General features: G+C 35.0%; 2 protein-coding genes across 8 annotated transcripts; one reads left to right on the top strand and one right to left on the bottom strand.

Moving 5' to 3' along the window:
* Window positions 1-978: 978 nt before the first annotated feature.
* On the bottom strand, window positions 979-17,842 carry LOC113589927 (UNC93-like protein MFSD11). Of its 7 annotated transcripts, none has more exons than XM_035528967.2 (15): window positions 17,239-17,372; window positions 16,597-16,740; window positions 15,310-15,365; window positions 14,741-14,848; window positions 14,562-14,641; window positions 14,151-14,247; window positions 13,778-13,836; window positions 12,716-12,863; window positions 12,477-12,526; window positions 11,969-12,034; window positions 11,745-11,870; window positions 10,465-10,639; window positions 10,240-10,375; window positions 8,193-8,358; window positions 979-1,457 (listed from the first exon to the last, which is right to left on the bottom strand). In XM_035528967.2, coding segments are annotated over exons 2-15 (1,380 nt in total). In that variant the 5' UTR covers window positions 16,708-16,740; window positions 17,239-17,372; the 3' UTR covers window positions 979-1,455. The 7 variants fall into 7 exon arrangements, with proteins under 7 accessions (XP_035384860.1, XP_035384858.1, XP_035384859.1 ...); XM_035528965.2 differs by lacking the exons at window positions 979-1,457; window positions 17,239-17,372 and adding exons at window positions 6,735-7,815; window positions 17,662-17,842; XM_035528966.2 differs by lacking the exon at window positions 979-1,457 and adding an exon at window positions 6,735-7,815 and having other exon boundaries at window positions 12,731-12,863.
* On the top strand, window positions 17,311-21,280 carry ubfd1 (ubiquitin family domain containing 1). Its single transcript, XM_027025914.3, has 7 exons — window positions 17,311-17,423; window positions 18,393-18,671; window positions 18,751-18,959; window positions 19,114-19,179; window positions 19,627-19,732; window positions 19,820-19,902; window positions 20,520-21,280. Exons 1-7 carry the CDS (start codon window positions 17,408-17,410, stop codon window positions 20,628-20,630), a joined length of 870 nt encoding a protein of 289 aa, XP_026881715.1. The 5' UTR covers window positions 17,311-17,407; the 3' UTR covers window positions 20,631-21,280.
* The last annotated feature ends 522 nt before the right edge of the window (window positions 21,281-21,802 follow it).

Below are 21,802 nucleotides of genomic sequence, written 5' to 3' on the forward strand. Positions count from 1 at the left end.
ACATGTACATTCCAAAACAAGTGCCAAGCATCGCTGGTAGAGAGCACTTCAATTACAGTTAGCTCATAAACCACTAAACTTTGCAGTACAGAACTTCAGGATCGTGCTGAATCACCCATACACTCCTGGTACACCACACCAGCTGAAAGTGAAAATAAAACATAGGCAGGCCATCCTAAGCCACAAATATTTACATTTTCTGATTCATTAACAACATACAGCCTTTGCACACGTTTCGTAAGCAAAACATTATTGGTTGATTTAAAAATGACAACACTGACGTTAGTTACTTATTTGCAGCTACATGTTCATTTGGTTTCTTATTCAAAGCTTCTTTTTTGGTGGCTGAAGATGATTATTCGATTGTTCATGTCTCATATTTGCTGCGCACTTTGTTTTCACAGATATAGATTAACTAAAATTGAAAATGTAATTATAAATGAGTTTATAATTAATTTTGTTCATCATTCTGATATTTTGCATATAAAAATGATATTAGAAATCTAATCAATTTTTTTGTAAAATATATATTATTTCAATTTTTAAGTGTATAATATCATTTTGATACTAATTATATCAAAAATAAATTTAATATAATTTCTAGGCTACATTACTACTTTTTGGAAAACCTATTATTGGTCTAGCTCTTAGTCTGATGATTTTATACCTCAAAATTAACTGAGAAAATGACACATTCAGTGATAGGACACAAATCAGAAGAAAAAATACCAGAGCAGGTTAAGAGTTTTAATAACCACTGGCCAAACAATTGATCATTTTTCATTAGGGAACAAGTCTCTTTGTGTGAGGTGAATTTCATTTTAGTTTGGCTGGGATGATATCATATCTCACAACTGGTGACATGGCACACTGAGCAAATGTGCACATGAGTAAAAAAAAATACAAAGGGTTATTTTGGCAGTATACTGAAGTCTATTTCATGTTTGGCCATACAAGTAAGAAATCAGATTCCAAAGAGGCATCTGAAATAATTTATTCTGAGATGAGATTTCCAATAAACCTTTTAGATTCAGATTCAAAACATTATTGTCTATTATTACATGACAGAAACTTTTCTTTAACCTGCTGCATCACACACAACATCTCACTTACATACACAACATTCATTCTCTTTAAATTGCTCCACTACTTACTAATTACTTATACTTACTAATCTTTGACAATTCGCCATTGGAATAAAAGACTTTCTAAAAACATTTGTTTTATAGCAGCAACCTGATGGCAACAACTGAAAAGAAAGAACTTGCCTTAGATTGAGGTTAATGAATGTGGAAATCTATAGCACTTTATACAACAGAAAAGTAGTGCCCAGCAGTTCCAGAGCCCCTCACAGAATGTTGATTTTCCTTCAACCTCTACATGCCAAACCTCAAAATTAACTGATGAGTTGAATCAGGTGTGTGTAAGCAGCCCTCCAGGTCCAAAGATTGGCAGTCCTGTAATAGATGAGGAATAAAGTAAGAATGACAGTGTAAGAATGTCAACATGCTATCAATAGGAAATGGAGGGTTGTGCATGTGTGTATAGATTGATATTTAAAGAGGTGTCTCAAAATCAATGGAATTTAAAGTGAGCATTGACAAAATGGATGCAAGCCAGTTTTCATTCCTTAAAGGAGGAAAAAAAGTAATTGAAATACAGTGTATGCAATAAAAACTGGAAGATAAAAAGGGATAAATAAAGCACAAAGCTATGTAAAACAGTATTTTCAGTGTTCAGTTTGCTCGAGTATGTCATAATAGTACATAATAGCAATAAAAAATGGCTGCTATAAATGAGAAAAAGAAAGTAGAGAGCATAAAACCAGCAACACATGTTTACTAAAGAACTAATATCTTTATCCTAGTGTGTTTCAGCACACTGGCTTCATTAGTGAGAAAAAAAATGGAAAGAGAGATGACTAGGGTGCAAGTGAGGAATCTTTATAATAAAAACAAACAAAGCATTTGGGACAAAGAACATTGGAAAGTTTGGAAACTTTAAAACCTTGCAAAAATTGGGAAGACAGTTTGTGAATATGAAGAAAAATAAAAAGAAGAAAGTAGAAGTTGACTTGTCAAAGCTCAATGGCAAAGCATGCAATCTAAAAATATGAGAATTTTCTAAATTTTGAAAATGTAGCATGTTTCTTTTTTATGCATCAACAGAGAGATGGGGGAAAGGCAGCAGTGTTAGACTATCACAATGTTAACAGAAGCATTACACATGCATTGGATCAAAAAGGAGATCCTGTGTACTGGGACTTTTGACTGTATCTTAAATTCTCAAGGAGTATTGAAATTAGTGGGTTTCCATGGTCAAGATATGAAAAAGAAAGGTTGGCCAGATAAGGTCTCTCATTATAACAGCCTTGTATATTCTGAGTCATCATCTGAATCTTTGGTGGTTTTGGTGGTTGTTCAGAGAGTAGCTAAATTACTGACTATAGAGGTTCAAAAAAATGGAATCAGGAAAAGATAGTTGAGATAAATGAATATAAAGTGCAAGTAGTGCTTTCAGTCAACAGTTTCACTTTTATATGCAATGTGATGGCTTATGTTTGTGTGGGCTCCTGGAGAGTCAATAGATGATACTCTGGCAGGATTAGATAAGATGTTCTCAAACTGTGCTTAGCTTTGTGCTAAGGAGGAAAGATATATTTTAAGACATCAATGTGTTAGTTTGAGACATCATATTATGTGTTCTTCTAGAACAAACGTTGCATTATCACAGGGAGTGTGTGCAGATTTTTAACACAACCATGGGTTCTAATTATGCTATCTATAATTAAAGTTTACACATGGTGAGGTCACAGAAGTGACACAAGCTGTCTTCAGACTCTCCCAGGACATTCTTTTCACTAAATAGCTTTAAATATATTGCTTTTGAAAACATGCAGGAATATTCTTCAGGTTATTGTCCATTTGTGGGAATTGCTTTAAATCTTATCTTAATTCCTTGCAAACACCTTTAATGTTGCTGTTTCATAAAAAAAAAACAAAAAACCCAGCAAATATAGACTACAAGGCACATTTACATTAGTGGCATGGCACCCATATAATCATGAATCAAAGAATCAGAAGACAGTAGTTTAGATATTTGGAAAGGTTAAGAGCTTGCCAGAGTTATAACCATAATGTGTCATAATGTGACTGTTTAATGATTTGATGCATTGTTTACAGGACATGTGTAGTAAGTTCTACCACACTTAATACATAATTAAACCAGCATGACACCAAATGTTAAATCAGAGATAACAAAAAAAAAAAGGTGTTGTTAATTAACAAATACTGAGTGCACATGCTTAGCACTGATTTGGCTTGCTAGACCTGCTCTAATGCCTATTCGTGGTTAACCCCTGAAAGTTATTAATAAATATCAAGTTTGAGCCTATGAACCAGCACTGACTAAGGACAGTTTGGCTCACTTATACCTGTATTTACCTGACAACATTAAAACATTCATTCATACAATGTGTCAAATCACAGTACACCATGAAAGTGTTAGTAACCTAAGTGACATGTAAACATGTGTGGCCTGTGATTGTTAGTACTAATGCTACATTCTAGCTATTGTGTAATCTATAGCAGTATGTAACATTATGGCAAATGGCAGCTTATTCATGACAGGAACATGCCATTTAAGCACTATGGGAAGGTGTGTGTAAATTAGGACTAAGCCTGCACTGAGCTATATTTAATGTGGGAATAAATCTAGCTCCTGGCTAAATTCTTAATTTTGAGAAAGCACATGCACTTTGAGCCAACAATTACACTGTATAGATAAAGCAAATGGCTACTGCTTGTAACTTCTATGACCATTAAAATGAGTTTGTATAGGATGATGAAAGATGAAAAAGAAAAGTTTAAAAGTAAATGCAGTGGAGAAAAAGTAAATTGATGTATACTTAAGCCAAGAGAGACCTAGCATGTACAGCAACTCTGATGGTACTACAGGAATAGGAATGCATTTCAATGGCTTTGTGGTCTTTGGGTTTGAAGGCAACAGGTGAAATTTAAAGAGTAAGAGAGATGAAGGTGTGAGGAACAATTGAACACTTTCCATCAGGACATAAAATATCTACAGCAACTTTAATGATCATAGCTTGAGAGATGTGAAATTGAAGTTGCCTTTAGAACTGCATGAAAATATATTTTAAAATGCAATAAAGAGAAGAAAACAATAGAGAAAATGTAAAAGGAATTTGGCTTTGGCAAGGTAAATTGCCATAATTATTTAAACAAGCATGAAAACAATATTAATGGCACTTACTTCCTGTCTGATTTTGCTAAAGCTCAATGTTTCCCAATTGATATTATAAAGCTTTGTAGAAATAATTGCCTGAGAACTAAATTGTTGTGACATTATTTGAATTTCCTATCTTATTAACTTACCAGGTCTTAAATATTTTAATCATAGTTTCTGTTATTAACAATATCAACTTTGTTGCTTTAGCCATTAATATATACTAAATGTAAATCTGTCCTGTTTTGAATATCCAACAGAAATGATTATTATAAACTGAAAATTCTCACTCTGATCATCTAAACTCTGACTGCCTAATTTTCCTTTGATGTTTAGCAGGTCCCAAACTTGCTGTCAGTTCAAAATAAGCTCTGCCCCATCTATCTTGAACCTGTAAAACTGGACCACACTGATGACAAGACACAATAAGACTTGTTTCACATTTTTTTTAAATATTACAAGAAAAAAAGATAGGCATATAAAGTTATGCTAATGCCCTATTATGTTAACAGTATGTCATCTACCTAGGTAAATGCCACTGTTGAAATGAGTCAACATTGTTGTGGTTAAACCAGTCTTGGCAAAGTTATACAAAGCTTGGCTTTCACAGTGTGGAAAATATGATGCTGAATATGAGCTGCACAAGGAACTGTCAACCAGCAAACCTTCAAATTCCAGTGTCTAACAAAGTTCATAAAGATAGTAATCAAATAGTGGAAATGGTCATATCCAAAAGGAGTGTGGGTAAGGCTCTGGAATGTCTTTGAAGAACAGGTGCTATTCTGGATCAACCTCCACAGGTGCCTGTTTTTGGGACCAACCCATTAGACACTCAACCCACTGCCAAAATTACAGAAAGGATTTATTTTCTTCTTTGCCTCAGAACCTGGAACCATTCATACAAACAGACTTTGAGTATAGCCCATGTAATGGCTGTTCAGGGCCTGCTGACACCAGCCTGACAAAGCTCCCTCCCTCCAGCAGTGACTTTACTGTGATTCTTGGATTTCAGAGCACCGCTTTGGTCCTGGATCATGGCAACAAACCAGAGATGTGCATCTCTAGACCAGGCATTCATTAGCTCTCACAATGACATTAATCAGATCCTGGAAATGGCACTTTGCAGTAGGAGTGCACAGGATGTTTCACTGCTTGCTTGTGAAAGCACCATTATGCCAATCGATAATGGATATCAGGCTTTTCAAAGCTTAAATCGAAATACAGAAGAACAGGGAAGCTGATGCAGCAGCACTGAACCAGAACACAACATCTTTCAGAGCGTAACTGAGCCTGCCTTAACATGCACTGTACCAGACAGCAAGCAAATGCACCATTATTATAAAAATCCTTTGTCGTACCCGTTTTGCATATTTCTCCAAACATTTAAATTAACTTCCATTGGGTTAACACAGAATAAGATATTCTGGCATATAATATAAATAATAATCACACTAGACAAGTCTATTTCTCAGACCATCATCAGACCAACTGCATTTAATTTTTTATTAAGGTCTCAATGATCTAGGATCTGAGATGCTCTTGAGCAAATTACATAGCAGAACATATTTTAGATAAATCAATTAAAAAATCAAATATGATTCAACATCACTATCAACATGATCATGACAGATATCCCCAAATATAGCCCATGGTTCAACAAAGTCCTGAATCACTGAAAGTTTGCATCTAAAAGTACAATGTTTTTAAAGTAGGAAAGTAATATGTGTAATCACTTGTTAAATAACAAGAAGGGAAGTTCTTTGTAATGTAGGCAAATTTGTCAGATACATTAAAACACCAGTTTTACAGGTAAAATCTATGTAGCCTGCAAATGTATCATCATTAAGAAGCACTTGCATAACTAAAAAATGTCCTTCATTCAACAGAGCATAAAAACAATTACTAGGCTTACTCAACTACAGGTTCAGTTATAGGTCACTACTATAACCTGTAAAGGTTGACTGCACTTAAAATAATTGTTCCTGAATCTGTAACCTTAGGACATAGATAGAATCGTACAAAACATTAAACAACAACAACAACAAAAAAACAGATATACCTTGGATGGATTAAGGTAACACAGCTTTTAGATGCTGATTATAGAGAAATCAATACTCTTATTATCTGTATGTAACTGTGGGACACCTATCTAGCAAACAACATAAACCTTTGCGGTTCTTTCTTCACTAAAAAGCTAAAAGCACATTGTTTAATTATGCTCAATTTCTGTATTTTTTGTCACGTTGTCTTATTGACCCTTAATAATTTCAACATGATTTTAACTCCATCTGCTGGACATAAGTGGTAGTGGAAATCACACAGAAATGTAGCCATCCAAAATGTACTATATGGAAATATTGATTTTTATAAAATAAGTTTGTATAACAGCGTGTATAATGGTTGTGATCTGTCTTTGTTTCCATGGACAGGATAGGACACAAGTTTCTTTTTCTGAGTTCTACTCATTCCTAGTAAAAAAAAATAACACATCTGCTTCATGACACATATTTATTGTATGTTTTACTGCACAAACCGAAAAGCAATACTTCATATAAATATAGCAAAACAAAGATACCCATCACAAATATATACCATATGCATTTTGTTTTGTTTTTTTGAAATAAGATAGTTGTACAAAATATTAATTTCAGCCTGAATGATTGTCAGTTAACAAGATCAAAAAGAAACATTGATAAACACACACACACACACACACACACACACACACACACACACACGTGTGCATGCGTGCGCACAACTGCGTGTGCGTGTATACATTAACATTACCATGGTAGATTACTAAACATAAACAGCTACATTTACAATATAGCGGTGCAAATGATTAATTATCATTTGCATAGACGTTGTGTACTTGATTTAGGCATTACAATATTATCAGTAATCGGTTTGCCACATTAACTAAATTATTAATGTGTTTCACAGTTTATGATGCTTATCTACTAATCAGAAATAATCTTGTTCTACTAAGCAGAAACAGTCCCCTAGACTGATCACTTGAACTGAGGCAAATATGTTGTGGAATTCTACACATCTTTTTAAACACAATTATGAATATCATTCATAAAGACTTTAACAGGCTCAAATACTGAATTATTTTGTTTGACACTATGCATTACACTGGGAAATGGTGAGGCACCCATTACGCCAGCCAACTGTTCACACCTGTGAAAAGGCATTCATATACATTTGTCTTTGGGAGCTGACTGTTCCATCTGATTAAAAATGTTATGTACATACATGCTGTTATCATTTTTAACAAACCAATAACTTGTATAAGACAAAGCATTGGCAAACTAAAACTATACAAATTAATATTTACTTATTAAAAAGTCATTATAAAAATTATTTAAAACTGCAACATCAGGTCACTGATTTCATATATATAAAATATTTCTCCAGGTGTAAATTTCATAAACTTTGCATTAATAACAATCATAACAAAATCTTCTAGTAATTACATTATAAACAACATGAACATAGGGGAACGAGGGACAGAGAAGAGCAACCGTCAGAAATGTCAAAGTCCAACTCCTCTCTGAGATTGTGCACCTAATTCCCAAAAGATCAACAGGTAAAAAGCAGAAGTACAATGCCTCAGAAAGATAGGATAAGTGTTTTATGATAGTAAATCCAGTGCAATTGTATGGAAGTGCTGTATAAATTACTCCACACACACACACACACACACACACACACACACACACACACACACACACACACACACACACACACAGAGACTACCACTGCTAATGGAGAAGTTATTGATTCTAAAATAAGAGGCATTAAGTTAATGCATCAAATGAAGTTAATGAAGTTAATGCATCAAAACATTCAAAAATCATGCATGCTAGCTCTGGCTAGCTGTGCTACTTTCAGAGCTGTTTCTGAAAGTAGCACAGCACAAACAGCATCACAGGATTACTCACAGGACCCGCTGTAGTGCTCGCTGTGACTTTCGGCTAAGGTGTTCTGTGCCTTCTCCACGACGAAGAAGCACAGGGTGCCTGTGAAGCCTAGGACAACCATGACCAGGAGCTGCCAACTGAGCAGGACGTAACCACTGTAGAAGAATGCCATTGCTGCAAAGATAGACTGGAAAGAGCCACATTTCACTGATTACATAATTCCCAAGTTATAATACAACTACATTTACATAAAATACTGTGTTTTCATTAATGATAGAGTATTATTGCAAAACTATTACATATGTCAGTAATGTGTGAAGTTACTGCAATATAGTGTATAAATAATAAGTGGTATCTGTTCATGTTTAGTGTGCTTTTCATATGGTTATATCCAAGATGTATGTTTGTGTGCTGATTAGCTTTTGTTTTTTGATTCTACTGTGTTCTCTCTGTAATTTTTCCTCAGTACATCACATTCACACCTCATTTGATTGTGTTGATTAGTCTTCCCTTATATTGCGGCTTAACCTTACATCCCTGGACTGGTGAAAGTAACAATATGCCCATGAATAGTTTAAAATGTACATCACAAATGTACAAATGCACGCTATTGTTTTCAGAGAATAAATTAGACCTCAGGCAAATATTCAAAAATCACCAGATTACTAATCATGAGCACCTGTGCCTTGTTTTGCTTTCTCCTTATTTAAAGCCCACAGGTACTCTGCTCCAGTTCTGCGCATTGCTTGCCTGTACAACGCCAACATGATGTCGCATGCCTGAGCCTGCTTCTACATTGGCACACTACGAGCCATTACTGCCAGCTATTAATTTCACTTTCTTTCTTTCTTGCTTGTCACTGGTGCTCATTATTATCATTATGGAGAGTAAAGACTCTCCACAGCTGCACTTGGGTCCTGCCACCTCCTGCTCCTGTCACACTCCCAGTAGTTTCCAAAATGCTTAGGTTCATGAAATGTTCATGAATGATATTTTACCTGAACACGAATGACATTTCACTTGATCTTATATGTGTAGGGCCCTATCTTGGATGTGGCCAGTTTTTAATTATTTTTATATTTGATTTAATTATCATTAGCTCCGAGTGGCTCAAACGCTTTCACAGCTGACTGAAATACTCATAAAACATCATGATCAAGTTTCCTTATTTTCATACTGGGCCATAAAAGAGCCAAAAACAGTGATATTGAGCTAGAGGTATGCTCAGTTGCACATTACTTATTTTGTTGTTTCTAATGATATTTTGATAGTTAATGTTACTTTTGTTATTGTTTTAGCTGTTTTCCTGAGGGTTGCAATATTAATTTTAATTGGATAGCTTGCTAGCTAGCTAAATATACAGTACAAATAGTCTTACTTATGACATATTTTAACTTAAATGTATTGTTTGTTGTGTGGGTTAACTCAATAAGTGATGTTACATTTTGTTTAATTTTTATTAATTTTGTTTATTTATTGTTTTTAACTTGATGATATAGTTTTTATTATGTGGACTAAATCAGTAAATGATGTTATATTTTTGTTGAATTAGTAAATAATACATTGATTACAATCGTTTATTTGTTTTGTTATGAAATAAAACAAAAGTATAAGCAACCAAAACCATATGCAGAATTTATATTTTACTATATTTTACGCACACACACACATACATACACACACACACAAAGTCTCCTAGGGTGCTGAAAGCCTCGCCTCCTGCCTGAACTGAGATATCCGCCCCACCTGGTTTATCATCACCTCCGGACTACAGCACGCACAGAAGCTCTGAGAAGGGGAAGGTCAGAGGAAGCACAAATTCTTCCACCTCTCTCTCACCCCGATTACACAGGCGAGAAGTAAAATGCTGCTTGCTGGCTATGATAAGCCCCTCACCACGTATTCAGCATAGAGTCACACTCAAGGACCAACCTTTTTTTATTTTATTTTTTATTTTCCCTTCACTTCCTATTACTCACCCTCATGAGTCTCTTAATAGATATATTATACACATGGAAACACAAGCAGCCTTATGTGCAGTATAAATGCAGTATGATTCATGTTTTACCTGAACAAACTTGAATATGGCAAAGGCTGGAGCACTTTGGTCCATGTAAATGCAGCCTAGAATACTGTAGAGCTGCGTGTTGAAGCAGCTGTCCCCAAGTCCAAGCAGGAAGCTACACAGCATGGCGATGAACACGCTGAAAAAAACAGGATGCTTAAAGCCACCTGGAAATAACCTATGACAGCACAACTCCAGCTGTGGGAGCTGCTTCTGTCCACACTTTACCTGGGAGACATATACGGTGTATGCAGTGGGCTGGTGTGGAAAACCACTGGGGCATCATCTGGGATGCTGAGGAAGATCAGGTAGAAGGCCACAAAATGCACCACCATTCCGAGGAAGACGACAGAAGTGCGTCTGAAACGGCTGTTCTTCAATACAAGGCCAAACAGTCCTCCACCTGAAAGAGTTGGAACCATAGTGAATCCTGAATCAAGCTATGACACAGCCATAATAAAGTAATAATGGTAGTGTATTGTAACAAAAACAAGAAGCTGCTACATTCACGTTCAAGCGATGAAATTGTGAAAGGATCAGAATTTTCTTTCCTTGATTAGGCTATTATTCCTTGTATTGTTTTTATTACTATTTTAAGAATTTATCATAATAAGGATGATGATGATGATTATTTTTGTTGTTTCTTGCTACAGCTGCACTAAAAAGTTTACATAACCCTAGTAGAATTTGAATAATACATCCGGCAGAAGTGATCCAGCAAAACGCCATTAATTAATTTAGGAATACTGATAAGGTAAAGGTATTTATCATCACAGAATTGTGTGTATCCTTAATACTCATAATAATAACTGAAAACATGCAGATTGCCTTGATGAAAAGTTTAAATATCCTTGAATGTTTAGGCTCATATGTTCAAGTGGAGACATACAGGATGAGATGGCAATGAAGGGGAACTGACCTCACCTAGGCAGATCTACAAGATGAGAAAATAAAGAGCTTCCTTCACAACTGTCATAAAGACTGTAAGCCGTCAGTGATTTTGCAAAAATCACTGCAAAAGGGGGACAATATACTGTATTAAGGACTAAGGGTGTGCAAACTTTTGAACAGGACCATTTTATTAGTTCCTTTATTGCTATGAATATCTTGCAAATTCTGCGAGAGGCATGTAAATCTATGAGCGCAACTGTATTTAAAATGTTTTAAGTCTAATTGCTACTTTGTACTTGTTTTGTTTATTAATCTGTGACTTACATTAAATGTATTTTGCTCATTTTGTGGTATAATTATTTGTTTATTTTAAAGCTCTTTATTCTGTTTTCCTTTTTTTACTTTCACACACGGTGATTTGAACTTAAGTACATTTTAAACAAATGTTATTGAGTGTTCTGCCTAATAAACATCAGCACATGCATCCTATCTCCTGTTTGTTACACACAAGTTTCTACATACATAAGATTATTTATTTTAGACCAAATATTTAAATGCATCCCCATATGAGTTAGGGCGGTCCCTCATTGGCTTGTAATGAATGAATATTTACTTACCAACAATCTCTCCAAATCCCACCACAATGCCTGAAATCCCAATCAAGGCCTTGGCTTCGTCTCCAAAATGTGTTGTAGCTCCAATGCAAGTTCCATACACACCACTGCAAAAAGAGAGCTCCAGACCTAAGAGAAAAGGACACTGGTATCAATAATTTCAGTTGTGCATTATTAGTGAAATAAACAACCATTTTCTTCAATGAGATAATTATTATCAAACTTACCAGTGTATGCCATGCAGATGCTTAAAAGTAATATAGTTTTTGTGCGAAAAAGGCACAAAATCGTCTCTTAAGAGAACAGCACAGAAATAAATTGATCAAAAAGGTGTAAAAACATAAAGCATCCCAAAATGGTCATAATACTTTCCATTGATAAAATTTTGGAGCTGCTTTGTAAACATCTTGGAGATTGAATGCTTTGAAAACTGAAATAAAAAACTTTAAAATTAATTTATCTTTTACAATAATTAGGCCAAATCAGTGTACAAAGGGCCTGCAAGAGCCAGCTTTCAAGATACAGAATAAACCTAGTCTGACTGTTAAAATGGATTTTCAGCAAATAATCCCAAAACACCATGCCCACAGTAAGTCCAGTCAGTATCCAAACATTTTAGTCCAAACATAGCAACAAATGCATTATGTGACAGCAATAATCTAAGCATGAATTATAACCAAAAATCATATAATAATGTGAAAAATGTTTGTATCATTGTGTAATTTATGTACTTACTGAAATCTTTTTTAGCCTCCATTATTGCAGAGGTGGCTCGCTGCTTATATCTGGGAATAGATCATCTTGAAGTTACTGACCAAATATTACTGAAATCACTGAGGATTATACTTTAATAATCTATGATTATTATGCAATGCCATTTTACAAATGGTACAGTGTAATCTTTAGACAGTGACCACATTGGAACTTATCATATCTATGAATGATCATCACAATCAAACAAGCGTGGGCTTTACATTAAATGAACTGACAGCAAGGGCCGTCCCTCCTCTTCAGGCAGAACTTCCTCCTCTAGCAGAGGCGATTTTCTCAGTATAAGGAAACTTAGTGTTCCAAGCACAGAGGTGACCAACAGAGCGATAAACATGACCTTCCTGTCTTGGTCTGTAAAGGAACAAAATGAAATCAAACAAAAACATAAAGGTCAGGGTGTCCATAGGAAATAAGAGTTTGATGACATCACATCCATAGTTGAATGTGCTCATTTTTAATTCTTTTCAAATTAGTCTGTTAAAACCTGTTAAATTAATATGTTAATTTGTTAATCTGTTTAAAGTGTGTTATTGATTCATTTTAGGCTCTTGAGGTTGTGTCTAATACCACAAAAAAAATCATGTTCAAAAGACTTTCACAAGGTAAGCCATTGATATCATAAACAAATATTTAAAAATAGAAATGACAAGTGCATATTTTGCAGAAAACTCGTGTGGTCATTTTCTGTCTACGATAAACATAAAATAAATCAGTGTATCTTTTCTATTTTAAAGAATATGTGGTTATCCATATCCAACACTATGAGAGTAGCTGAAAATATTATTATTTTGCCCTGGAGCTAAAGAATAAAACATCTGATGAACAGCCTTGGTAAGAGATTCTCTCACATTAACAAATTGTTTCAGCTGTTTAAATATCTTATTTATTCATCCATTCTTTCTTTCTTTCATTTTTATAATTACATGTTTTTACTCAAAATAAACATGGTTAGTCTTTAATATGTTACAACAAAGAAACATCAAAGGCTCATTTACTAAAAACATTTTGAAAAGCTAATTTTCCCCAAGCATCTAATAAGTAATGCAAGGTTGAAACATCAAGAACTATAAAAATATGGTTCCAGTCACAGTAGACACATTTACTGGCTATTGCTAATGCTGTGAGCAATGTTCCATTAATATTTTACCCTAACACTGCTAAAATACAGCTCCATATACTTCCTTTACCTATTAAAAAAAAAAAGTAAAAAAATAAAAGATGAACAAAAATTGCTTAAGAAAGCCATGATTATCAAACTGACTTACCTGAAATTTCAGTTTTTCCTTTCCAACCTAAATAGACATAAAGATTGCCAAACAACATACTGACAGAAAAAAGTAAAGATTGTTGTTAAAGAAAATCAGAAAAATTCACTGCAACAATCTTTTTAATCAAAGTTTTATCAAAAATATTAAGAATTCTGCAGAGTATAACAAGGTGACAGCAATATTTCAGGATTTGTTTGGAACAACTTAAGTTTAACAATACAAAAATATAATGCATAGCAGGAATTAATCCTGATGTGACTGATTACCAGGTGATGCTGTTGCACTAACTGTATGTTATTTGTATGAAAGACAGGGTTTATGGTTTACTAGCTTGGGTTTTTGTGTTTTCTTCTCTCTGCTGCAGGCCTACCTGCACTGCAACAAAGCCCAGAATATTCCAGTGTTCCTGTTAATGGTGGTGACATCAGAGTTCTCCAACAGAAAGTATCCTTGTGCGGTCCACAACACTGCAGGAGGAAATCCAAGGGCTTATATTGTCTGTATACATCAAGAATGCTGACTGAACATTAGTAATATCACTGCCTAAATATTATCAAAAGTAATGAAGATTATACTGGATTGAAAAACATTGGATGTGATTACTTTTTAATCTATGATCTATTATTATTAAATGCCAACAATTTCAGTCTGGCAGTGTGTGATCTGCAGTATTTATCCACAGAGGATCTATAACAGGAGACACATGCTATTTTTAGAAAAGGAACTGCAGCACTGTATGAACATTAGCTTCAAATAACTAAAAAAAAAAAAGTATACATACGGGCTGCTCCGATACCAATTAGCACCGAAGTGAAATAAAAGGACCAGGTGGATGGGGTAATGAATACAGCTATGTAACCACTAGAAGACATGGAACAGAGTTGGAGAAAAACTAGTGCAGTTGAATGTATGGAATGTCATTGTCAGTTAGATAGAAGTCATGTATTTTATGACACTTGCCTGTAAAGAATTCCACTGAAGAACATAGTGAATCGTGGACCCAATACTGGTACAACAGTGAGAGCTAATAAGTTAGCCAAAGAGAAAACTCCATATATTATGCCAAGGCTAAAAAATTAAATAAGTAAAGGGAAATTTTGTTAATGTTTACTTTTCAAACTAAAGAAATATTTTCCATATTGACCTTTCCTTGACTGTATGCACAACTTATGTACTTCAAGCTAAATCTTGTTTTTCATATTGTTCTGCTGCCTTTCCATATGGTCAATTGTTTCAAGGACTGTACTCAGGCCATTTAAGTTATGTGAATACTTCGGTCAAAGATGTTAACTTCATAACAATGAAACTAATGAAAGCTTCATGAATCACTTAACATCCAGTCAGCTGCATAACAATATTAACTCATTTCATTTGTTATACAGCAGCAGTAAAATGCTTAAGTAGAGTATTCTTAAATTCCAAGGAGGTTTATCAAAATTAACATTTTAGTGAACATTAACATTTTTAAGATTCTTCACATCATGTGCTTATAAAACTTGACTATTTTCATGCAGCCTAACAATACTTACCTGTGGTACCCACTTCCAGTGAAAGTAGCATTATCCAGACTTTTCACCACTGTTTGCTGAACAGAAATATGACAAATGAATTAAGCAGTACTAATTGGGGAGAATCCTACAATAGAGAATTAAGTTATTGACCTGATCTGATGTGAAACTCATTCCTTCCTAGACAGCATTAAAGAGAATGACTTCTGCTTACTCCTCCTATATAACCTGCACCCGATGAACTCAACATTAACCAGCAGACATGGAGAATCCTTCAGACTCCTGGGAGCCACAGTCTGTACCACTTTTAGCTGAGATTTAAATATCATTTGTGTTCAGAAAAGCACAGTATAAAATCTACTTCCAGGACTACCTAAAAAAAGGTTAACGATCCAAAAGCATGTCACAAAGTCCCCTGAGAAAGGAACTGGCTGAAATCCCCTGTAGCCTGAAAACCTTGTGCAAAGTATATGGTAAGATGTCACTTGTTTGGAATACTTGACTGAAGAAAACTAGAACCAGTTCACACCTTTACAACATCTTTCACATACCTGTGTTTCTGGCAAACAAATACCCACATCAACAATCTCCTTGTTGGTCACAACTAAGAATTCTGAATATACTGCACTACACTTTCTTATGAAAAGGAATGCACATTTATACATTGTATAAATAAGTATGTTGTGGGTTTTTGTTTGTTTATTTGTTTTATGATTTTATGATAAATAGTAACTATCACAATTACTATCTGTCATTTGTAATACAGTATCTTCAATAAATACAGTATCTTCAAAAGAAAGGTAGCAATATAATATCAAGGTAATTGCAGACACTGAGTGTCAGGAGACTCAATGATCACCAGTATATGATAGACGTACATTACATTTGAAAATTTTCCAAGCTGGCCTTCACGCATGATAATGTACTGACTGATGAAGCATATTGCAAAACGAGATGTGCCTGACCCGGATTTTCTAAACAATGGCGCTATACAGCCTCAAGAGGCATGGATGGACGCAGGCAAACAGTAACTGCTTTGCCCTGTTAGTTATGTAGATATCATATTCAGAGAAACTTTAATTATTTGCAATATAATTTTAGCAATATGAATAAATTTTGTTCATAACTGATTAAACCTCAAACAAACGCACATACTCAACATTACACATTATATTCATTTATTGTCATACCTCCTGTTTAAAATGACTTGGGATAGAATTTTAATTACATTGCTCACTATGAACGTAAAACGTAAGAAAATGCACTAGGTTACTTTAAAAAAAACAGTAATCTGACTCAGTTACTTACTTCTATATTGCCACAGGTTGTGAAAGCAGTGAAAATGAATAAAAATCCGATTCCCAGAATTACTACATTGTATGTCCTCATGTCAGCCATCTCTTGCGTACTTGCAGTCATCGAAAAGTATTCAATATCCAGTGTCAGCACATCCTTCAAGCAAACAACGGCATTCATTTCAGGACAAGAAGAAATGATGTGGATGATGCACGTAATTTTTTTTCCGCTCAACTTGATGCTACGGAGCGCCGTATTTGGTCAGACGTGAAAGTTAGTTAGCAGGCAAGCTAAACTATCTATCTTAAAAGTAAGTCAGAGATAGTACCTTCACATAAGTAGAAAATGCATTGCACGTGGAATATATTAGCATTATTATTATTCTGACACTTACCGTTTAGCTATTTATTTGTTAAATCTGTTAGCTAACGCAATGTATGGAATGCATCTTAGCTAACCTAGCGAGTTATCCTATCTCGCTAGCTAACTAGCTCCAATTTATAACTTCTGCTTACAACCTTTATCAACAACACACATAAACAATAGCTAGCTAGAACAGAATGTAACCTGTTTTAGTTTTTAAAGTAATTTATGAGTTCAGTAAGATGAATGAGACCATTTTGGGTTATTTACTGCGTTGCGACAGTATCGTACCTAGGTAGATGGTCAAACAACGAAAATTAACTTAACTTGCCAAAATACAGAATACAACATTGATTTTCCAGATTTTAAAACCGCCAGGTCACTACGGAAACAAGGTGGGTCCAACCACTGACAGCACGCTTTTTCCCAGAAGGCATTCTTCATATTGTACACAATCATCATGGCGGCGCAGGATGGTGGGTTTATGTAGAAAATCTATATAAATCTCTTTTCGGTTATGTTTGCAAAACGTTTTTGCACATTTCAAATACCTGTTTAAAAATGTATGCAGTGTAATGTAGCGTGGGTATTCATTGAACCTGTCAGTATTACTTTGGTAGATATTTTGTGTTTTGTTAACTAGCTTCATCGAAAACTTAACGTTAACCACCTAGCTAGCTAGCTAACTAGCTAACTAGCTTTTGGCAAACTTACAAGCTCCGTTCGTTAGCTGTCTGTTTGCTGCTTCGCCAACACAATCGGTCTTGTTGCTCGTGTTTCGATTAATCTCAAGGAATACTGTAGGTTACATAAAATGCTAAAACTGAATAAGTAACCACCGTAGTTGTGGACCATGTTAACAGCTCTTTAGCTGCACAGCTAGCTAGCTAGCTGAGTTACTAACCTATGTCTGGCGAGTTTACTAGCTGGTTCAGCGTTAGCTTGTGATTCCGCTAACGTCAGCTGGATAGCTTCCAAGCTAATATTTTAAAAATCTCAGATTTTGTCAAAATATAAATGTAAATCGCAGGAAAATTTAAATCTTTGATACGAATCTATATTTGCCTAACAATGTTGGGGCAGCACACAATAATCTTTACTATTTTAACTGCGACGTTAGTCAACAGTGTTTCGTTCCTGTAGAGAAAAGTGTTTAGGTTCACTAATCAGTCTAATGATAATTTAAGTCATTGTTAGTATATTCTACCCTAGGTAGCTATGATGTGCTCTCTGAGTGAAGAAAAGTTAGTAACCAGAGATAATTCCAGAATAAACGAAACATTATTCCCCCCATTTTTGTTTTCCAGTGTTTAATCCTTTCACAATTCAGGAAATGATAGTAATTCTAGTTTTTGTTACTTTCTGTTTCTATAGTCATTTAACATGTTTGATAAAATCAGATGACTATTGTTGTAAAGCACTGATGTTTCTGTTTACTCCCACAGGAAATGAAGTGGGAATGGAAACTGAAGTCAACCTAAAAGAATCAGACGCATTGTGTGATGATGCTAGTGCAGTAGATGCAGCAGAGATTGACCAAGCATCCGTCACTGATGGTGAAAACTCCTCACCTCAGGCCTCTGCTCTCAGCAATGGAGAAGATAGTGAAGAAGGGCAGGAGATGGTTGAACTGAAAATTATTTGGAACAAGAACAAATATGATCTTAAAATACCTTTAGATGGAACTGGAGCTAAACTGAAAGAGAAAATTCACACACTCACTGGTAAGGAAAGTATTCTGTCAAGTTACAAACTTTGAGAAACAAATAGAAAATTTCTCATTATGTTTTTCTGTGTGCATAGGTCTTCCACCTGCTATGCAGAAAGTGATGTACAAAGGACTGCTACCAGAGGACAAGACGCTTCGTGAAATTAAAGTTACAAATGGTGCAAAAATAATGGTGGTTGGATCTACAATAAATGATGTACTGGCTGTAAATACACCGAAAGAAGTTATTCAACAAGAAGTTAAAGCTGAGGAAAACAAAAAAGAGCCTTTGTGTAGACAAAAGGTAGAAATCCTTACCTACAAGATAGCAAATGTATTAGTTTAGTCCTTCTGTGTTAAACATTTATATGCCTTTGCTAAAACTGTGAACAATGTTTATTTGTTTTTGGTGTAATCACAGAATTGACATTTTATCTTATAAATAATTCCTGTTTTAGCAACACAGAAAAGTGTTAGACAAAGGCAAACCTGAAGACATAATGCCATCAATAAAAGGAGCAAAGGTAAACAATCCTAAAAAATGTTTACATCAGTTACAGAAATGTTTGCACATTATTTAAAACTTGAATAAGTACATTTAGAGCTTTTCTTCATGTACATGAAGTATATAATATATCTGTGGTGATCGTCAAGAACTGGAATTAGAAAGGATTTGAGTTGTGAGAACTAACAACCTGAACAAAAATGGAAGCATACCAGAAATGTTCTGATTGTAGCTTTGAAATGTAAGGATGAAGAGAACACAATACAAAATATTCTTTATTAATGTTGTAGTAAATTTTAAGGACAACTGTATAAAATATTATGCCTATTTGGAGTTTAGCACATCAACAGAGTGATTTTTGTTAAGTCTGTGTGGAGGACCAGTAAAAGGAATTCTTGGAAGTAGTAAATTGTTCACTCTAATGACATCCCAGTGATCTTGCTTTTTTTCTTTTTTTTTTTGATAGGAGCGCTTACCAACAGTGCCTTTATCAGGAATGTATAACAAATCTGGTGGAAAAGTGCGGCTCACTTTCAAACTGGAACAAGATCAACTATGGATTGGAACAAAGGGTGATGACTTCTACTTGTTTCTTCCACTCATTACTATTTAATATGATGCTTATCATTTTGATAATTTCATTGTTCTTTGACCTGCAGAAAGAACAGAAAAAATCCCAATGGGTTCCATCAAAAATGTTGTGACTGAGCCAATAGAAGGTCATGAGGACTACCACATGATGGTATATGTTTCATTATTCCCATTAACTAATTTTGGATGAAACCCTAATATTTGGATTTGAGTCCGCTTGCTATTTCTGTTTGCGCAAAAAAACCATTGATATTATAATTGATTTTTCTATGGGCTGCAAGAGCACTACCAATGCAGATACCAGGTTTCTCTCTTCCAGGTACTGGCCAGTAATGAAGTGCATATGCCTGTTAGACTTTATGCTGTTGATGTCTGTCTATAATAAATGTACTCAGGATGAACAAGGCTACCAGCTGAACCCTGTCATAAGTGGCCTATCACTAATTTAAGATATTAGTGGTAGTTGGCTAATTTGTCTGATATTATTTTTTAACCAACAGTCCTTTAGTGGTATTAGTGATGTCAGTGCCAAAGTGGTGTAACTGTCTGGCAGTTATCATTACATGGGAGTTGTGCTTTCTTGTCAGCAGCAGATAGTAGGATCTGCAGTGCATTCAGTGCTGAGAAAGAATTGTAATGGCATGTTATGACATATGGTATGTGGTACCTTAGAAGTCTGTATAAGATTAATCCACAGCTTCTCAATATTGCTGCTTTTAATACAACTAATGTTTGTTTTTGGTGGTGTTTTGGGTTTGTCTTTACTAGGCATTTCAACTGGGTCCAACAGAAGCCTCTCAATATTGGGTTTACTGGGTGCCTGCACAGTATGTTGATGCAATCAAAGACACAGTCCTAGGAAAGTGGCAGTATTTTTAATGTGCCTCCCCTATTGACACTGAAGAACTGGGATTCTGAGCAAAACAACAAAACCATTAACTGGAGCCTGCATAATGACCTGAAGAACTTTTTAAGCATAAGAAAAACCAACTGAAGGAATTCTGGTGGACAACATTTTTTCTTTCTTTTTGTTTCTTTTGGATTTAAATGCACTAAATTGCAGAATCCCATTTTTTCAACCTGTTTCACCTCTCATTTTTTAGCAACCCCAAGGATAAACAAAGAATTGTACAGAACTTGCAAAAACATGTCTCCTAGATATTCTGAAAGAAATAAAAAAATTATTTAAGGAAAGCAGTTGATGCACCAGGGAGATTTTATTTGGTGTACTATAATATTGAATCAACCCAAAGTCCAGCTGAAACAGCTCATCATATCAGGGGTAATTTTACATTTTTTACTTTCATTGTTTACCGATAGGAAAAGTTTTCCTTTGTGAACAGTAAATGTTAAATACAGGTTAAGGGTCATTTCAGTCCAGTACTATAAAATAGCTTGATATAAGCCGTTTTAAATGCAATAGATATTCTAAGACCACTGCTCAAGTGCTTATTTCAGTAGTGAAGTGAAGGGCTTGTTAATGATTGGTGTACTTGTACAGGAGGCAAATAAAAAATGGCAAAAACATACCTTTTACAAGTAATTCAGAATTGTAATTTCAATCTTCTAAAGTGATACCTGCATGTATTAGTGATAAAGAATAAACAGCATCCAGAAGAGAGCCATACAGTGCATCTGGGGCAGTGAGCAAGAAGCAATTGGGTTGTCTGGGTTCACAGACACCTGAGAGAAATAAGAATATTGAAAGGGGGGTGGGGTGAAATGACCACAGAGCTCTGTTGAAACTCGCTTAATCCGTCCAGAAAGCTGATGATTCAATATGTTTTTTGTTTTGCGTAGTTTTAAATGAAGCTTTTCTGAAAGCAGCTCCATATCTATGTGTTTGAAATATGTCTGGCCCTTCCATTATTTTGCTTACCCTCTGTGCAAAAATGGATGCTGTTATGCATCACTCAAAGACTTTGTTGCCAATAGTACCTTTTCTGTCCCTCTGCACTTTTAAAAGCAACCTGTAACATTAAGATGTGTCGCTCTGACATTATGATGTAAAGAGCAAAGACCTCCCCTTGGCTAACAACCTCCTGAAATTG

This window comes from Electrophorus electricus, chromosome 2, assembly GCF_041902795.1.
Source record: "Electrophorus electricus isolate QZ-2024a chromosome 2, ASM4190279v1, whole genome shotgun sequence".
Classification (NCBI taxonomy): domain Eukaryota; kingdom Metazoa; phylum Chordata; class Actinopteri; order Gymnotiformes; family Gymnotidae; genus Electrophorus; species Electrophorus electricus.